Genomic DNA, 21,336 nt, shown 5'->3' with positions numbered 1-21,336 from the left:
TGAATGAATTATAAAGAGACTGAGATGTAGATGCATAATCTGACTACACATTAAAAAGCGTGATTAATAGTTTTATAGTTCAATAATTGTGGCAAAACCTGCAACAAGAAATAAAGGTTTCAAAGACTGCAATACAGAGGCTGTAGCTGGACTTTAGCAAGAAGGGCCAGTATACACAACATTTATGTTAGCCTCCAACTTGTATCAGGTGACTACTGTTGAAAAACCTTATTTCAATGTGCTAACAAATGGCATCTGTTACAAATATGCTTATACTTAACTGAGATAGAAATCTTCATGCAGTAAGAATTTGAGAGAGTAAAGTGGGAATATAACAGACTCGTGATGAGGACATCACAGAGTGGTACAGGGAATACATAGAGTAACAGCCAGCTGATTGTACAGCAAAGGAAACTCTAGTAATTGCACTGTGACACAGAAGAATAATATTATATGTTATGAGTTATGAATGGTACTGACCCCCTTGAAACCAGTCAGAAACTGTGACAACCAAACGAGTCCACCACGATTCCCGTTTTTCAATGCACTTTTTCATTGAGCTAACAAAGCTGTCCACCATCTCAGATTGATATATGACGACATCTATTCGTTGTAATAAACTATGTGGATTATCAGACAGGTACTTGAGAATAGCTTGCATTATCACCTTGGCCATTTCTTTTGGATTCGCTTCCATAGCACCTGCAAACATATACACAATACATAAAAGAGGGAGAAGACATGCAATCGATATTTGAACTAGAAGTACAGAAAATAACAACAGTGTTTTGAGTGTCTGCTACAAGTGCACCATCTTATCTAGTGAATGCAAATGTAAAAAAAACATGAATATATTTAATAAAGGTAACCAGTTAGTGCGCCTGATGGAAGTGAATGAGAACAGGTGTGTGATCTTCAGATTAATCAAACAATAATTCAAATATGACAAATATCATCACTAATATAATGTGTGTCTGCTAACAATGATTGACTAATGTAATATACCGCAAACATCAGTTCAGACACTGTAATAGTAAGTACTCTATTGATATACTCAGAACAGACACTGTACTAGTAAGTACTATATTGATGTATTCAGTACAGACACTGTACTAGTAAGTACTCTATTGATATACTCAGTACAGACACTGTACTAGTAAGTACTCTATTGATGTAATCAGTTCAGACATTGTACTTATAAATACTCTATTGATTTATTCAGTTCAGACACTGTATTAGTAAATACTCTATTGATGTATTCAGTTCAGACACAGTACTTACAAATACTCAATAGATGTATTCAGTACAGACACTGTACTATTAAATACTCTATTGATGTAATCAGTTCAGACAATGTACTTATAAAATCTTTATTGATGTATTCAGTTCAGACACTGTACTTATAAATACTCAATTGATGTAATCAGTTCAGACACTGTACTAGTAAATACTCTATTGATGTATTCAGTTCAGACACTGTACTAGTAAATACTCTATTGATGTATTCAGTTCAGACACTGTACTTATAAATACTCTATTGATGTAATCAGTTCAGACACTGTACTTATAAATACTCTATTGATGTAATCAGTTCAGACACTGTACTAGTAAATACTCTATTGATGTATTCAGTTCAGACACTGTACTAGTAAATACAGTAATACTTCAACTTATGAGTGCTCCAACATACGAGAAACTTGAGATACGAGCCAGCTTTTAAACAAGTTTCAGCACTAACATACGAGCCATGTTTGAGATACGAGCACGTGAGTCAGTTGCCAAGTATGTCGGAGGCGTTCTATGATAACAGCATCAATTTGTATTTTTCAACTGCTCAGGTTATATTTTTGTACCGTGTCTTTGTGCGCGCTTTTCAGTGCAGAATTATGTGCATTAAAAGTACTGCGAGTACTGTGTACACCGAAAGTTTGCCAGTAAAATAAAAAATAATGCAAAGAAAAAGCAAATGGTAACAATTGATATTAAACGGAAAATTATTGAAAAATATGCGAAATGCATATGCGTGATTGAGATAGCTCAGCAATATGACAGAAATACATCCACAATTATCAAACAGAAGGATTATATTCAGGGCATTTAGCTCGGAAAAGGACTAACCATAGTTTCTAAATGCCGCAGCGATCTTCACGACCGCTGATGGAGAGACCGCTCAGGCACTGGCTAAAAGTTTGGCCGGTGACAGAGTAACTGAAACAACGCTATTTGTAAAGGCCGGTGCTATCTATCAAAACTATAAAAATATACATTCGGACAAGTTGGCTAGTGGTCATGCATTAAACTTTTGTGACGACACCTGTGTTCGTCCTAATCGCGACACGTTGAGAGGGCGACAAAGGCAAACGTCCTTAGATAGGTTTCTCTTAGAACGGCCAGCTGGTCGTGAGAGCGAAACAAAGGAAAAATTAGCTAATCAGCGAGAAACTTGTAACTATGAACGCCGAAGAAGTTTTAATTAAAATTAAAAATGAAAGTTGGCCAAAGTTTGCTTTTAGATTTGCTTCTAATTTTGTTTTTTAAGACTGATAAAATCCAAATTTATCAAAGTCAACTGTTGTAATGAAGGCTAACTTATATCTCCCTCTCTGGCAAATGCTAGTGTTAGCTGCTATTGTATGTATTTAATTTTACATTTTATTTTATCACATTTCCTTGCATCATTTTTTATTTGCTGCTTTTTGAAAACATGTGGTGTGTTAGGACACTAACCAACATGTTCTTTCTGTTACAATATCTTGTTTTGAGTGTTTTATTTGCATTTTTTAGAGTATGGAAACCAGTCAATATATATTTAATTGATCTATATATAAATCAATTGCACCAACATGCGAGTAAATTGACATACGAGCTCAGTCTCGGAACGCATTAAGCTCGTAAGTCGAAGTATGACTGTACTCTATTGATGTATTCAGTTCAGACACTGTACTTATAAATACTCTATTGATGTATTCAGTTCAGACACTGTACTTATAAATACTCTATTGATGTAATCAGTTCAGACACTGTACTTATAAATACTCTATTGATGTATTCAGTTCAGACACTGTACTTATAAATACTCTATTGATGTAATCAGTTCAGACACTGTACTTATAAATACTCTATTAATGTAATCAGTTCAGACACTGTACTTATAAATACTCTATTGATTTAATCAGTTCAGACACTGTACTTATAAATACTCTATTGATGTAATCAGTTTAGACACGGTGCTTATAAATACTCTATTGATGTAATCAGTTCAGACACTGCACTTATAAATACTCTATTATAGTGTAATCAGCTCAGACACTGTACTTATAAATACTCTATTGATGTAATCAGTTCAGACACTGTACTTATAAAGACTCTATTGATGTAATCAGTTTAGACAATGTACTTATAAATACTTTATTGATGTATTCAGCTCAGACATTGTACTTATAAATACTCTATTGATGTAATCAGTTCAGACACTGAATTTTAAATACTTTATTGCTCTAGAACTCCCAGTTTCAAGAGCAGGTATTGCTATGCAGGTTATTCCTACATAGCAGCAAATACACATATTACCAGTTCCATGTGCAGGGAATGCAATGGACGTCAATCCATTTCCATCACATTTTTCTAGGCAGCTGGACAAAAGCTTTTTCCATTCATCATTGAAGCCGCTAAAGGACTGCGCATTAACATGAAAAATATATTGCGCTGAGAGGTTTCCACCGCTGCTAACCCAGATCCCATCTTGTACAGCTGCAAAATATGAAAAAAGAATATTTTCCGACCCTCTAGTGACTGTCAAACTATACTGAAAGCACTATTACAGAGGTGTACTTAACTTACATTGAGACCTTAGTTGTTGAATCTCCTGTCGAGCTGCTGGTCCAGCTTTAGCCCATAACGCCTGAGTAACTCGCCCTACAAATTGAATTTACTTTACAATTATTATCAGTAATAGGTACAACTTTCAGAAGTTGGTGAAATGCCAAAAACCAGATCCACTGATATATCACTCGACTAGCATGCTTGGCAGTCCCGTGCACCGTGAGAGATCGTAATGAGTAATCAGCATGTGCATAATTAATTCAAGCAGAGGCAAGGCAGTCGAGTGGTGTGGTGGTTAGCGCGCTGGCCTGTAAGTCAGAGTATTTGAGTTAAACTTCCATGTGAGGCACCTTTTTCCGAACACACTTAGCGTGGCATCACATAAAGGGATAGACACTGGTCTTATTGTATTAAAGACTAGATGAATACCTGGCATTGGGTAATAAAATAATTACCCAATGACATTGAGTAACCCAGTCTAGTAAAGCTAGAAACTTACTATAATAAGAAGCCAGCTTGCTACTTGTAATGATCTATAATGCAATCATGAACTTGGAGCATACTAATATTTTTGCAATTGATGCATAAGTTTGTGCCTTATTATTCCACAGTATGGCAAAGGACAGGTAGTGTATTGGGTTAGCTATCCAGTCTGCAGACCTGAAAGTGGACTTGGCGATGAATAGGCTAGTTTATATACAAACACTGAGATTTATATATAAACTAGCTAAATGCCCGGAGTTGCACGGGTAATAAAAAACCAACTTATAAAAAAAGTAGCAGGTAATGTCATTGCCATTGTGCAAGTTTTACCATATCTTCTCAAATTGGATAATTTAGGTAACTTACTATAATAAGAGCCGTGAAGCCAACTATAGTGGCGTTACACAGCACACAACGCCGTTATGCATTTTAAACAATGTAACCACTATAAGCACGATTAATCTATTGTATTGCAAGTAACCTGTGTGGCTTATTAGATTAGCTCACTGCCTCCAGAACTGGAGGCCGACTTCGAATCCAGTGCAAAGTGTATTTTTAATTGCTGAAATTTCATCGCTACTACTTGACGCACAACAGACAAACACCAATATTTATATATAGATTACCTATTGATTGATGACAAGACTATCAATCAAATAGAACTATTACAATTGCACTGAGCATTAAAAATAAAACTTAGCTAAGCAACAACTACTTCAATTGTGTCATGATATGTGCAGTGAACCCCTGCCATACGACATTAATGCATTCCAGCGTTGGCATCGTTAAGTAAAAATGTTGTATAGATGAGTATAGCAACACATAGTAATTATCTAATGCAATCACCCCCTGGTAAAAACATCAAAATTTTATATATTCCTACGTACTGTACATATTGAAAAATAGTAAAAAATTAGTATTTTAACCTTAGTAACTATAGTTACCTACAGTAACTTTGGTGCTTTTAGTGGTAATGATCCACTTATGATTCTCACTTCTTCCTTTAACATCGTTATTAATCTTTGGGTCTATGGCTAACAAATTAAAGTTACCGTGAAACCTCTAATTGAACACCACCTCTATTTGATCGCCACCTCCAATTGACCGCCACCCTGAGAGAATGGTTGAAAAATAGACCGCCACTCTCCAATTGAACGCCACCTCCATTTGACCACCATTTGGACATTATTTGATCTTTTCGAGCCCCCACTATCAACTGATCAGTAGAAAAGTGTCCACAAAATCGTATTAATAATGAATCGTTTATATCAATATCAGTTAATTCTTTTGTTGTCCAATTCCAAAGCTTTTCGTTTGTTTTTTTCGTTAAACCTTTGAAAGCAACGCCGTAGCAATAATCAATAATGGTTTCAAGCTAGTAGTAGCTCTTCGTTTAACGCGGTCTTTCTAATTCGAAGTAGCCTACATATATAAAAAGCGGCTTAAATTTACAATGGTGGATGAAATTTCAAAGCAGCGCTATAGAAATAATTACTGTCTCAGGCTAATAGTGGTTCCTTGTTTAACACGGTCCTGATGCTTCGATGTATATGTACATATATAAAAAACAGTTTAAATTTACGATGGTGGATAGAGAACTTGGAAAGCAATGCCATAGAAATAACTACTAACTATATCAAGCTAATAGTAGTTCCTTGTTTAATGCGGTCCTAATACTTCGAAGAACATGAATATAAAAATCGGTTTGCAGGACCAAAGGTAATAGTTTAGCGAGCAAACCTTTAGCACTGCATCAGTGCTAAATGCAGCCCGTGAAAGTTTTGCACTGCCGAAAAATTGTTTAGACAGTAAAATCGCCTGGTTCAGCAGTGCAGAAGAAGAATTGAAGCCATAAGATATTGTGGAAGGCGTTGGACAACTAAAAGATGTTCGTTCCATCGAAAGCAACAATCAGAACCCAACTATCCGAGCAAACGATGCAAATATTTTTTTGTTTTAAAAACGTTAATTCTTGTTTCTGCATGTAATAAAAGTATGGTTCGTTTATGTCACATGTTCATGATTATGTATATTTGTATCATTTGATAGATTATTGTTGTATAACTTATAAATATGAAGATTTATAGCATGTTCTTTAATAGCATTTTGTGGCTATCTTAATACAGCTTACAATGGATCGATGCTCATAACTCCACTTTTATTGCACATATGAAGCTAGTTTTGGCTGCAAACTGTAGCAAACATATTAGTGAGTGCAATGAGTTTCTATTCAACAATGTTAAACATAGATATAAAATAAAATAAGTCTTCAAATTTAGAATGAAATGAAAATTGAAATTACCAACTAATTGCAAAGAAGGACACAGGATATAATATCATCGGAGGTCAATTGCAAGCAATGGATATTTATTAAGAGATATTTGACAAGTTAGAGGTAAGTTAGCATATTTATTGCATTCAAAATGTATAATATCGGTCCACCGGCAAAAGTGTGCAAAATATAGGCGACATTCGCTTCGTTCGCAATAGGGCTGAATTTATCTTCCAAAGATTCTGACGAGCCATTTGAAAAATAGACCGTCAGCCTCTATTTGAACGCCGCCTCCAATTGACCGCCACCATAGAAAAGAGGTTAAAAAATAAAGCGTCATGGTGCTCAATTAGAGGTTTTACAGTATATATGTAATTATATAGCTACATGTATATATGTATAAGGAAGTAAAGTTTATAGTAAACAAATATACATACATGTATATAAATCTCAGTAATTGTCCATCTGTCCAGTATTAGCAATAAAGTTGTTGTGAAGAAAAAGCTGCTTTACAGAAGATTCAATCATGGAACTTCGGGTTCAAGAGGCGTCTAGCTTTGGGATTAGACTACGACGTTTCACAGAGCATAGCAATCAATATTGGGGAAGATATTTATTACATTGGTTAAAATATGCATAATAATGCTGCATCACACATAACGAAAAAGGCGTAGAATACGGATGTCGTAACCCTGGGGTGCACTGCATAGAACAAGGACGAACAAATAGTATCAGCATATACCATAAACAACTGCCAATCAACAATCTTGTAAAACACGAAAACTCAAGTCATCTGTGTATTTTATATGTTGCCTAAATTATTTGTCCAATAAATATTTTGGAAGGGGCTACATGTATGTCTAGAACACATTAATCATTCAGTTTATAAACTAATACAACAAACTTTATTGGGATCTCAAAGATGATTTTAAAAGCTTTCCAAAAGATGCTTAAATGATGGTTGTGCCAACAGCCAGAGAAACGTGTCACTGTAAGACTGCAACGAATTAGGTAAAGCTTGCATGGAGCAGACGAAAATCATTAGTTAAGCTTTTTCCTTCATGAAGCAGTTTCCCACAGTAGTGCTCGAGGAAATATAACAAAAACCAAAAAAACTTTGTAGGTTCCTGATAGCAAGTTTGACACATATTTTTATCGTGTTCTACGTATTTAGCAAAACGTGTTTAAGCCAAAATTACAGGCTATTTGATTACTTGACAGTTTAAAACTTGGCATCATACCTCCAGCTTGTGAGTTTGTTTATGATTCAATAGTTTTAGTTGGTAGCTTCAATAAATCAAGATTTTATTAAAATATGTTTATAATGTTTTCTTCTAATTTCTCAATTCGGTCTTTGCAAAACAACAAAACTTGTTTATAGAATGTTTTGGTGCACTAAAGTCTGAGCGGTGCATCAACTTCCCTACTTCACTGTAAAGCTACCAATTGATAGGTAGATCTCATAGCCAATTACTTAAGATAAGACTATTACATTATTATTGTTGAACTGCTTTAGCAGTTCAACAATACTACATGTACATTTACTATATCAAGGAAGCCAGAAAGACTCTCGGGAGATCAAATTGGAGAACTGATATCTCTAGGTTTTTCACTGTCTGCTATTAAATTCTATACTGACTGTATTTTTAAAAAAACATTTTCTGCCGTATCTACAACATTAGCCGTTAACACTCCAAAAATACATTTGGTTACATTTCCAGTTGCTTTTGCTTTGATATAGTCAGTCGACTTTGTGAGAAAATGTTTGGTTTACGGCGCATGAAAAGGTCAAACTATGGGCACCATAAAATAGCACCAGAACATTCACTCATAACAAAAGACATTTCAGTACCAACCTTGAATATTGAGATTGCTGTCAGTACTGTTAACTAGTACATCAGCCGAGTGCGCAGTGATGTCACCTTCTATAACGTTAACCGTTACATCATTTACCTTGACAGAGCCCTTGATAGTTCCTCTGCCATCACCGACACTTTTGTGTGAACCTCGTTTCTGCCAGGGCAGCTTGTCTGGAAAAATATTTCATAATGTAAAAAGCAAATATCTTTGCAACAAGCAAGAAATGAGCTATCAAAGATTGAGTAAACCATACAAGTTAATAAGACAGTGTTAAAGATTTCTCAGCCAGTTGATTGTAAGTACAAAATGTAATTTACTTTCAATTAATTGGCTTATCAGCAGCGGTAAAAGATCTTTCTGAGATGTGTGCTGCAGTCACTAGTTCTGCGTATCAACATGTGTTAAACAATGAAGCTTTTGACAATAGCTAATTGTCATATAATGAAATGTCAAAATCAAAAAGACACACTACTTTTTCAAAGATGCACAAGTTCTTCTACCCTCTGGTAAATGAAAGGAAAATATTCTGGTTGAGCAAACTATGAGGATGTGATACTATGAGAGTTTCCCAATAATGGCTACAAACATTGCGGTAGTGATATTGCACCTTGACCAACCAGTGTGAGAAAATGATCAAATGATACATGATTGTCGATACAGCCTAACCTCTCCTTACAATTGCTTTAACTTAAGAATTTGAGGTTTCAACAAAAAACTCGATGTCCACTTTGACTCGAGATTTGAACGAATTTTTGACATACGGCATTCCAAATCTTTTCAAAGATTAGTTTTCCAAATGTAAATTGAACAAGCAGAAGATGAAAATTAAAACAATATAAACAATATTCAAGACAATAAAAGTAAAAAAGGTAAATTATTGCAAGCTATACTTAGTCTTAGAGTCAGTTATACCTCGTATCATTCTCACTCTACCTATCAACCTACATATTGTCAAACCTGCCCTTTTATTGGTAAATCTCTAAGATGAGGTAGCAATAAAAAAGACTTTTCATTAATTTATCCTATTAAATTTTTCTACATATCTCTTCATAGTGCTTCTTATTATTTATATGTATAGCTTATCATCCTTACTTATTAAGTAGTTGTCAAAGGTTTCTTGACTGTGGAACGACTTGCATGAATCACAGTAAATTCTTACGGGATTACTTGAGCCAACGTATGATGGTTTATCAGACAAAGTAAAACCATGAATGAGTGAAATTTCTACATGAAAATTTGACAGTATTACCCTCCTAATGAAAATGAGTTTATTATTGAAAACAAGCAATAAACAAGTGTGTCAACAAAAAATTAATTTTTGTTGTAATGAGGGTAAAACAAATGTGAGTTACAGGGTGCTAATGATATATGAGAGTGCATTCATGCTAAGGTTGTTGATAATTACCTAGAGTGTCAAAACCACCTAATAGGATTGAATCTTGTTCGACCGGTCTGAGGTCTCTCTTTACATTGGTGCTATGTTGAGCTCCTGTAGCACTGGCAGCACCTGCACCACTCAGTCGCTCAAGCTCCCCATCAAAAGCCTGCAAAAAAGTCTATTGTACAATCTAAAGTGTTCATAAACTCACACTGATCAAGAGGAAATATTATTGACAAAAGAGACAGCGGTTATGAATGAAAATAAGCCAAAGTGGTATGATAAAAATGCACCCTCTGGGTCTTGTGGTCAAGGTAGTAGATGACAATCTTGACATCCTTCAGCGAACTGTTAGGATTTCCATCTGCGTATTCCAAGACCGCTTCTATCATTGTCTTGGCTACCTCCGCTTCAGGGTACCTCAGGTTACCAGTACCAAGAGCAGGGAATGCTATTGATTGGTGGTTGTGTGAAGACGCCATTGTGAGACACTTACCCACAATCCTTATCAAGTTCTAAATCAGTAACAAGACACTGAAACACATAATTGATACTTACAGATACAACAATAGAAAACAAAAGTTATGAAAAATATATAGCTACAACACTTGAAAAGTGAGAAAGTCGGTTTTATTAGATATAAAGCTGAACAGCATCAAGAAAGAACAGCTCCTTAACCATTGTTAGCTGTTACTGCATATTGAAAGATTATACAGGTAGTGGTAGAATTAAACTATCTATGGCTTGAGTATTGTTTAACTAGTGTGAAAGTGAGGACTACTACCAGCAATGACTAAAATACTTAAAGAGTTGTTTCATCATGCATACATGGGCCAAATTATTGCTATTATAACAGAGTAACATCAGTATACATACAAATAGCGGTTTGTAGTCTGAATGCAAAGGTGAAGGAGGCAATCATAAACATAAATAGAGACTCTATTCTAAAAATAATTCCAGTTTGACAATCAAACCAATTAGCAAACATCAGATGATGAAACGAGAAAACATGATGTTTGGGATATCTAGCAAGAAATGCCCGTGTCTACCTTTGTGTCTGGTTCTTTGTTGGTTTTTTTTATCATCGACTGTATCTGTATTGCAAATAAAACAATTAACCATGAGAATCAACTCATAGCTGACATTTATGGTAAATGATAGATAAAACCTTGTTCCTGCTTGCTCAACATTTACCAACCTCGGCAATAACAATTATTCTTATAGTGCTCAGCATGTAGCTGACTCAACTAGTGTGTGCTGTCAATATTAAGCATACCAAACTGTTTTATGAGCCTCTCTCAATTTTGTTTTCAAGAACACAATTCCAAAATTACTTATATAACTAGTAACCAACACATGTATATGCTGCACCACATCTGCGGTTTAATGTAACTTGCTCTGAGATTATAAAGCTTAGTCGATTCACGAGCAAATCATGAATGTTCTCGCAGTGTAGCTTGTCTAGAGTGCCTTACCACAGCTTCACTAACAAACAAACTTCACCTGGAGCGCAAAAGTTCCTTGGTAAGATGGACAGTTACAGTGGAAGACCTTTTGACAGGACAATTGAAAACCATCAGTTTCCGCCACATCACCAGATCGCAATGGACCATGAGCTGAACAAGCGGCTTGCAGCTGAGGCCCTGCCATAGCGGATATCGCCTTTGAGACTTTACCAGCAGATAGGTTAAAGTCGTTTCCAACAGAATTCACTAGTGCTTCCTCCTAAAAACGAAGTGTTTACAATTGAAACTAGCGATGATATCATATTGAAAATAACACGCATTGTGAAAAGTGCAAATCGTAAACAACTCATCACTGACTTCATCTCAGCCCCTGCATGTTCAGCTTTTTCTGTTGCCTATTGATAAACTTTACTAATATAAAATTCTCCTGATATCGGATTCAAAATTCTATGCTCATGTTTATAAAGTAAAGAAAGATTTTCACTATAATAGTAGATTTTTCACTGCCAATCTACCATTACCAATATTTTATATTGCTTCTGGTGAAAAACACGATTGAATAGAGAGTTCCATCACAATGGAACAGTCTTCTAATAGACTTACACAAAATTTCAGCATCTAATAACTTCCATCAAATCAAAATTAGTTATTGAATGCTAAATAATTCTTATGATAAGATTACCTGGCTATTAGACATGTCTCCCTTCCTTATTTCCACATTGATCCGATTCAAAATGTTGATGTTGCTACCAGTAACAGTGAACTTGTTCGATTTGGTTGCGACTAACAACAATAAAACAACAGCTTTAAACCTTGTGAGTGGGATCTTTTAGTAACAAATAAATGTCTACCCTTGTAAACCTCAAGTAGAAGGAGAGTTAATAGTCAAGCTATTGGGTAGCGATTATTCCTGTAGATGAATGGTCCTTATGCAATTAAACATATAGTCAGTATACCAGTTAACAGAGAGTCAGTATACCAGCTAACAAAGAGTCATTATACCAATGAACAGAGAGTCATTATACCAATGAACAGAGAGCCATTACACCAGCTAACAGAGAATCATTATACCAGCTAACAGAGAGTCATTATACCAGCTAACAGAGAGTCATTATACTGGCTAACAAAGAGTAATTATACCAATAAACAGAGTTTCATTATACCAACGAACAAAGAGTCATTATACCAACGAGCGGAGAATCATTGTACCAGTGAACAGAAAGTCATTATACCAACGAACAGAGTGTCATTACACCAGCTAACAGAGAGTCACTATACTAGCTAACAAAGAGTCATTATACCAGCTAAAAACGATTCATTATACCAACGAACAGAGTGTCATTACACCAGCTAACAGAGAGTCACTATACTAGCTAACAAAGAGTCATTATACCAGCTAAAAACGATTCATTATACCAACGAACAGAGTGTCATTACACCAGCTAACAGAGAGTCACTATACTAGCTAACAAAGAATCATTATACCAGCTAACAAAGAGTCATTATTCCAATGAACAAAAATTCATTACACCAGCTATCAGAGAGTCATTATACTAACGAACAGAGTCATTACACTAGCTAACAGAGAGTCATTATACCCGCTAACAGAGAGTCATTATACCAACGAACAGAGAGTCATTACACCAGCTAACAGAGAGTCACTATACCAGCTAACAAGGAGTCATCCTACCAACTTATAGAGAGTCATTTTATTAATTGAGAGACAACCACTTGGCCAACTAATAGAGACTAATCAATTAACAATATGCTAACATGTACATACACAATATTAACAATATGCTAACATGTACATACACATTCCTAACCGTATGCTAACATGTACATACACAATATTAAAAATATGCTAACATGTACATACACAATTTTAACAATATGCTAACATGTACATACACAATATTAACAATATGCTAACATGTACATACACAATATTAACAATTTGCTAACATGTACATACACAATATTAACAATATGCTAACATGTACATACACAATATTAACAATATGCTAACATATACATACACAATATTAACTAAAGCTACTAAATAACAGCATGGTTGCAACAATCTATATAAATGTGAGTGTCTGTTGTTTGTTCAATTAGAGCGATTAAATTCTAGCTACAAAAGATCTGATTGTACAGGATTTGAACATGGAATCTCCTGTAATGCAAACAGGTGCAGCAAGCATTACGGTACAAGTTAAACTGGCTATAGTATGGTATGACTTTTCCTAAGTATAATGTGCGCTTAACTTCACATCCGTGCATACGAATGTACAAATTCAACTCTTTTTGGGTGAAATCTTTTTCGCCAACACCCTTAGCTTCGGACAGCCTTCGTGTCACAATCATTGATTGTGTGCCACAAACAAAACTGCCTTTTTTCCTTATTTGAAGTTTATCCATTATTTCTTTATTTTGAATGATAATAATTTTTTTCATAATTAAGTACTACCTAAACGTTTGTTTTTCTTTTGAAAGTTTCAATTTACACGCTTTCAATTTCTAGAAAGACTGCGTTCGATTTTCAAATACAGCAAATCATATGGTCAATCACTAACAACTAATAGCTTTTCACACGAACAGTTGCATGTTGCGTTATTTCAAGTAGGAATGGCATCTACACTCTCTCTTTCTCTCTCTCTCTCTTTCTCTCTCTCTCCCTCTCCCTCTCCCTCTCCCTCTCCCTCTCCCTCTCCCTCTCCCTTTCCCTCTCCCTCTCCCTCTCCCTCTCTCTCTCTCTCTCTCTCTCTCTCTTTGCTTGGCTAGAAAGAGATCGATGGTAAATGTTGCATATGTTGAATGAAAATGAATTTTTGATGCCAAAACATTTTCATTGCCAAACAAATGTCTGGTGTCGTTGCCATCATACACCTTTAAATGCATTATCTTATCAAAGTTTCTATTTTATTAAAACAAATAATTTAAGTCTTACTATGATAACTAACAAGCAAATTAAAGAATTTACCTTTTTTAACATTTAGTCCGGATCTGGGAAGAGGGCTCTTTGCTTGACGAGCTTGAAAACGTGAACTGAGCTCTCTTTCAAACAAATCCAAACTGTTGTCTTTATTATCTACAAACACTATGCGACACGGAAGGTATTCCCCTTGTTTAACTCTCGTTTCTACCACATCGATGATGTTCTTCACAGCCTTATTCAAAGGGAAACCAAAGATCCCTGTACTGACAGGAGGAATGGCAATAGACTGTAATCGGTGCTTTTCTGCCTCATCCATACAACTGTCAATGCATTGAAACAGTAAGAATTCTTCTTGGCTGTAACCATTCCTCCACCTCGGCCCAACAGCATGAATGACCTTTTTGCACTTGAGACTTCCAGCCGATGATGTAAACGCTTGACCTTCCATCAAAGAGCCATTCCTGAGAATAAATTCTCGACACTCTTCTTGTATACTTGATCCACCTAAAGCCCAAAAGTATTAAGGCTAACTATTGCTGCAGTCTTATGATTGCCCAGCATTAACATGTGTGCGCAGTAAAAGTAAACAAGTAAAAGCAACAGATCACTCACAACAGTGTTTTGGCAAAGCTTGTTATCATAAGTAGTGAACAGAAAGCTCTCCATCAATCCTGATCTATCTGTTTGAGAATGTTTGACTATACATATTTGATGAGCTGATGAGTTTACAACAGCACTACACAAATTGGTTACATCAGGAAATGGCTGTTTGCACCAGTAGCCCTTGGCAACCCCAATCTTACCTTTTTTAACAACAGCTAGAGCGAGTCCACCAACATGGGCAAGGTTTCCATTAGCAGCATTTACAATTGCATCGCAATGCATTGAAGGCAAATCATCCTTGCAGACTTCGCAGACTGTTCCATCAGGTAAGGTTACAGAATATCTACACTCAGCACTGTCACTTTTCTTGGTGACACGAGGGGTAATTTTAGGGCGCACAACGGCATCTTCTTTATGGTCCACCACTAAGCAATTATGCTTGAAGCCAAGAGTATCGAGAAAATCTCTCTCTTCTCGAATATATTGCATCAATGATGGGTCATTGATTGTATGGACATATCGGCAGATAGAGTCATGTCGTTTTTTCAAAGACCGTTGACAGTTAGCTATGTTGTCCTTGGTGCCACATATTTTAACAATACCCACTTCTGGAGCAAAAGAGATTGTAACGCTGTGTTCCTGTTCCAGTTCTTTAAAAACACCAAATTTGAACTTCTTGAGGAAAACAATTCTATCAGGAATTCCATCAAAGGAAAGAGAGCGTATAACATTCAAATCAAAAAACAGCGGTATTTCCTCTAGAACAATGTTCTTGCTGTCCAAAATTCCAACTATGGTGAGTCCAGGTCGGTCACCTAGTTCAACTACCTGCAAGGGCTTGTGCAGGTCCATCATTTCTTTCTTTTTTCGCTGCCACACAGCAGAGGCCAACATCTTTTTTTCCAGCTCATCTAAATCTCTGTCAGTGGGATACTGCGCCTCCCAAACAATGTCCATCATCCAATCCAAAACTGCTTTGGAAAGGTGGCTATTGTCAGAGTAGATTGAGATATTTCTTTTTTCTACTACCCATACAGCTAACAGCTTCCTTTTGTCAAGCGTGTCTTCTATGGCCTCCTGAGCAGAATCTGTGTTGAACACTCGCAAAAAGAGTGGTGTTTTTACAACAGAGACTTTAGAATCAGCTACCTTGGGTAAAAGGTCGAACATTTCTTTTTGTGCGGAGTCAATGCTGGTGGGGCGACCTTTCATAGTCACATTTTGTCTGTTTGCATCTCCCAAAAATGAATTGAGTTTGTGCTTTTGAAGCATCTGATTGAAGTAGTTGATTCGTTCAAGGTACTTTATCTGATAGGACAAGATGTTGGGCACAGTGACCTGCTGAACAGACTTTTCCTCTTTTATCTCCAGCTCGAATCGATCAATCATTTGGAGCACCTGACTTTCCACCTGGTTAATCAATTGAACTTCTCCGACAATAGTGATGTGGTACCCAGCCATACTTGTCAGTAAACTCGAATCGTCAATGTTAGAATAAACCGGCTGCCTTGCGAGAAGTTTGGGAAGTTCCCGTGAAAGTCTTTCAAACATTTGCAGTGTGAGTTGGTTTGTCTTGAAGATCAGAAAGGTTTTCGTGATGAATTGATCAATCATTGACTTTAGTGATCTCCATTGTTTCAACACAACTCTATAAAACAACACAAGAACATCAAAGAGAGAAGCGTGTGACTATAAGAAGATAGAATTTTATACTAGGGTTATATGCTGCTGTAATACGAGTTATATGTTATAATAATAATGCTATAGTAATACCCATAAACTGCCCTCATAATAGAAGATTAGAACCAGTTGCAATTATGCTTACTTTTATACCATCCTTAACCATCTACAAACTGTATACCGTACATGATGAAAATATTTGTTGGTTATAAAAATTCGCGATTTCGCGAGCAGACAACTTCGCAAATTGTAAAATTCCGTGAATAATTAGTTCTATTATTAATTAAAAGGGAAAATAACTACTGCATCAAATTAAAAACTAGCCGCTAGGTTGGTTTTAATATAAATACTAAACGTAGTTGAGTTCCAAAACATTTTTAAAATCATTGCCTGGGCTTTGAGCTAACACCATTGCCAATGCATCACAATTCTTTACAAAATTATTCAAGGTTGTCACAAGATATGCAGAATGGCGTCATCGCAAAAATAGCCACTAGGCAAAAGTACTAAACGTAGCCGAGTTCCAAAACTTCTTTAAAATCATCGCTGGGTTTCGAGTTTTATTGCCATTGCTTCAAACTTTACAAAATTATTCAAGGTTTTCACAAGTTATTCGGCATGGCTTCGTCATCGCAAAAAATCTCTCCTAGACTTTTTACATTGAAATCAACTCCATCAATCTCTAATACCGAAGTTGACGATTATGATTCTGATCTGGACATTATAGTATGTATTTGTTTTGCATTGCAGATACGTTTTTTCTATAATTAACTGCATGAGTTAATTCGTTTGTTTAAAAACCGATCGCTTTCATTAAATACTTCAGCTATTGTTTTTGTACTTTCTTAACACTTATTAATATTTTTTCTTTTTTGTGTTTACTGCAGATTGAGAATGAAACAACCTACTCCGATTACGAAAACTAGAGACAAGTAGTGATATTCACCATGGCAGAAATATTGGCAGAGAAGCAACTAGTCAACCTAGTAGCAAAGCAACCAGGCAGAGAAGCAACCAGTCAACCCCTTCATCGACAACAACTCATTGATACCGCTGCAGCAAACATGATTAAATTATATATTTTATTTCATGTATAGATATATTATAATTTATTACAAACTTGAGTGTACAAATAAAATGTTTCAAAAACAAATACAATTTTACAAACGATGAATGGAGTAAATACAAACAGTTTAGTCTATATGGCAGTTGTCTAGAGCAATAAAATTAAACCGATACACTTGATAAGTGAATACTAGCGTGTAATGGTGCTATCTGATTACTTATTTTGGTAATAGCAGCTCTATATCGCTGTCACTGTCTTGGGTAGATATTAAAGGCGATTCTCTCGCTACTACATAGCTGGTAAGGAAGTTATCATCAGAACTCTCCTCGTGGCTTATCATTGCAAAGTTCTGCCGGTTGGCCAACGATTTGTGCTCGTAAAGGCGTTTTGGTTCCTTTTTTTAAAACAGATATATTCTCTTCGTAAGTAGCTGCGGTCACCTCTACCTCAATTTCCAGACCTCCCTGAATAATTGGTGATCTTTTAAAAATGACATATCACCCTTGCAGTCATTGTGCTTGCGTGTATGATGAAAAATCTCTCTCTCTCACTAAAACAAATAATGAAGCGATAAGGATGGAAAAAATAAATATTGCGTTATACCGAAGAACCAAAGTAAAATTCAACTAATTTAGTAAATGGTTTTGAAAAAACTCATTACTTACCACAAATTGTTGGTTCATCAAAGGCCTCCAAATCTATGAATATTCGTGAAAACCTCTGAACGCAACAAAGAATTTATAGCTTAGCACAATCCACCCGTAGTTGTAAGCTAAATAGAAAACAAAACGCGCAATGCGCGTAGCCGCGTATGCGTAAGGTTAACTCTATTGCTAGACGTAATAGAGTTAACTTTTCCTAGAGAGTGGCATTTTTCAGCCGCGAATAAATTCATCCGCGAATATGCATGAAAAGACAATTTTCGCGAAATATAACTCCGCGAATAAATTCATCCTGTACGGTACATAGCTTACAAACTACCATAACTTAAAACTATTGAATAACCCATCAAAATGAACCAGATCGCGTCAGAACAGAGATGTAGGAACATCACCTGTCATTTTTCTTGTTGGAGAAGGAGCTGAGACTGATGACTCCATCTTTTGACAGAGTCATACCAATGCTTGAAAGGTAATCAGATAATCTTTGCCAAGCTGAAGGTACACGCTTAATGAACTGAAACATCAACTCATCAGGAAGAAGGCTGGAAAGATCCTCAGTTTTTTTCTGTCTGCCACTTGTCACATGAAGGCCAAGGAATTCAGAGAATGGAGCCAGATTTTCACAATGTAGCAAACGCTTGCTTTCTTTCAATATGTATTCCAATGCTATAAGCAGTACACCGGTTGGAAAATAAAAATGAAATTGGTTATCAAGCATGGCGAGTTCAAAGGCTTCTTGTGAAAACTGTACAAATGTAATAAAGCTATGTTAGAGTAATTTTATCAAGAAATACTTGGTTTGCCCAGTATGTTGGCATATCATGCACTTCATAAGTAAGAGAACATCTGCTAAAAAGAAACCTTGTTTGACGGTCTTAATTCTTTCTGGTTCAGTATTGGAATTGTAGCTCATATCGATATCTGACACAAATTTTATAATAGTAAAAGCAATAGCATTCTCTCTTTAATTACCCCTATATAACAAAAGGCACTTTAGGTGACGAGGAATTATACTTTCTTCAGTGACATTGTCAAGCGGTGATACTAGATAAAAACTAGAAATAAGCTGAAAGTTTTTGTTTGGGTAGAAATAATTAACAATTGTTAGGCCTCAGCTTACAATCTGCAGAACACTGAGATTTATGACATCAGTGATTTTCATTAAACAGCAGATATAAAAATCAGATATACATTATCGCGAGGGCTTTAAAATAGAAATTTCCAGACCCCTGGAAAATATCCAAAAACAGAGATTTTCGAAAATTTTTAAAAAATATTATTCAATGGGTAGCGAACTGCTAATGTTAGCTTCTGACGAATATTAAGATTTTACAAAGCTCCATATGCATCACATATGTAGATTTGTAGCTACAACTATAGTTTAATTTCTAGATAAGTCTAGTTTTAGATTCATCAGTTCAAATTTGATCACACTGGATTGCTTTTGTGAGTTGTCTTTCAAAGACAACAAATTAAAATAGTATATTATACTCAATGTTGTTATGCTGTATTTAATTGTCATTGACGGTTATATCTAAATTCGCACGAATACCTTTTGACGTCACGCATTTTGTGACTATTATAAAATGGCTGTCCCTCTCAGATATGCTTACACTCTGAACAAAGAGCTGTAATAAAAATTTTGTCAAGTGAAGGTGTCTAATCAAGAGAGATTTACAGAATACGGTTCCATATGGTAAGAGATTTTTTAATTAAAACCGTGTCTTTAAATGGACTAACAGTTTCAAAGAAGACTATAGAATATGTCATGATTGGCAGACCCAAGGTCAGGAAGACCCAAAGAGCAATCTACACCAGACAAGAGGGAAAATCTGAATAACTTGTTAAGGCAATTGACAGTCAAAAAATCTAGAAAATTGATGAACAATGGAGCATCTCCATTAGAACAATACATTCGAATCGACACGACAATCTTGGATACTCAAAAGTGAGCTGTAGGTGGATTCCAAAAATTATCAGTGGTGAAAGCAAGGCTAAGTATTTTAAAATGTCCGAAGACTGGAAAAATTTTAAAATAACAAAAGAGAAAGAATGCAATCCCATGGGCTAATTCTCAGCCAAGACCACACAAGGCTTCACACTGAAGTCATATAGTAGAGAGACCATCAACTATCTGGCTAGGAACCCAGTCCCTTCGGAGTACAAGCTCTTGATAGGTTGTACTTTGAAGGGGTCTACAACTTCAAGAGGTTGTAGAGCTTTGTATCCCATATAAGAGACCCTTGACTGAAAACAAAAATCTGAAAGCTTCTACGGTGAGAAAACACAAAAAATAGTTCATCAATGGAAGATTTACGATAAGAGATTGCAACTTGAGTAATAATAAAACTATCTGCATTTATCAAATGGCTCTCGTATACAATGATTCCATCTCTTCTAGAGATGAAACGTCCATGATGTTACTCCAAGTTTTTTCAAAGACATGGAGTAATAATTTATTGGTTAAAGTTGCTACAAACTGTTAGCCACATAAACATTTGAAGCAAATCTACATACATATATCTATATACACTATATATACATATACATACATATATACATATATATATATACATATATATATATACATATATATATACACACACATATATACACACACATATATACATACATATATATACACATATATATATATACATATACACACATATATATACATATATATATATAAATATATATATATATGTATATATATATATATATATGTACAGTGTATATATATGTGTGTATATGTATATATATGTGTGTATATATATGTATGTATATATGTGTGTATATATATATATATATGTATGTATATATGTATATATATATATATATGTATATATATGTATATATGTATGTATATGTACATATATAGTGTACATGTATATAGATATATGTATATAGATTTGCTTCAAAATTTATATATATAAATATATATATATATATATATATCCAAGCCAATCTTGCCATGGCTTGGATTGACTACAGAAAGGCCTATGACTCAATTCCCCATAGTTGGATACTTGAGTGCCTCAGTATGTACAATGTTCACCCTGCTCTTGTGGCATTCATCAAGATGTCAATGACCAGATGGAAG

General features: G+C 35.3%; 1 protein-coding gene across 1 annotated transcript in view; it reads right to left on the bottom strand.

Moving 5' to 3' along the window:
• Positions 1-14,670, bottom strand: part of LOC137390813 (protein mono-ADP-ribosyltransferase PARP14-like) — a 52,268-nt gene extending 37,598 nt beyond the window's left edge. The window contains exons 1-9 of the mRNA XM_068077129.1: positions 14,268-14,670; positions 11,964-12,064; positions 11,319-11,540; positions 10,109-10,330; positions 9,843-9,981; positions 8,434-8,607; positions 3,841-3,915; positions 3,571-3,750; positions 481-702 (exon numbers count right to left, since the gene is read on the bottom strand). Coding sequence (XP_067933230.1) covers positions 481-702; positions 3,571-3,750; positions 3,841-3,915; positions 8,434-8,607; positions 9,843-9,981; positions 10,109-10,330; positions 11,319-11,540; positions 11,964-12,064; positions 14,268-14,670 — 1,738 coding nt within the window. The remainder of the gene's footprint in view (positions 1-480; positions 703-3,570; positions 3,751-3,840; positions 3,916-8,433; positions 8,608-9,842; positions 9,982-10,108; positions 10,331-11,318; positions 11,541-11,963; positions 12,065-14,267) is intronic.
• Between the last annotated feature and the right edge of the window lie 6,666 nt (positions 14,671-21,336).

This window comes from Watersipora subatra, chromosome 3, assembly GCF_963576615.1.
Source record: "Watersipora subatra chromosome 3, tzWatSuba1.1, whole genome shotgun sequence".
NCBI lineage: Eukaryota > Metazoa > Bryozoa > Gymnolaemata > Cheilostomatida > Watersiporidae > Watersipora > Watersipora subatra.
Note: the sequence above shows the minus strand (reverse complement) of the source record. Positions and strands in the feature narration are given on the sequence as shown.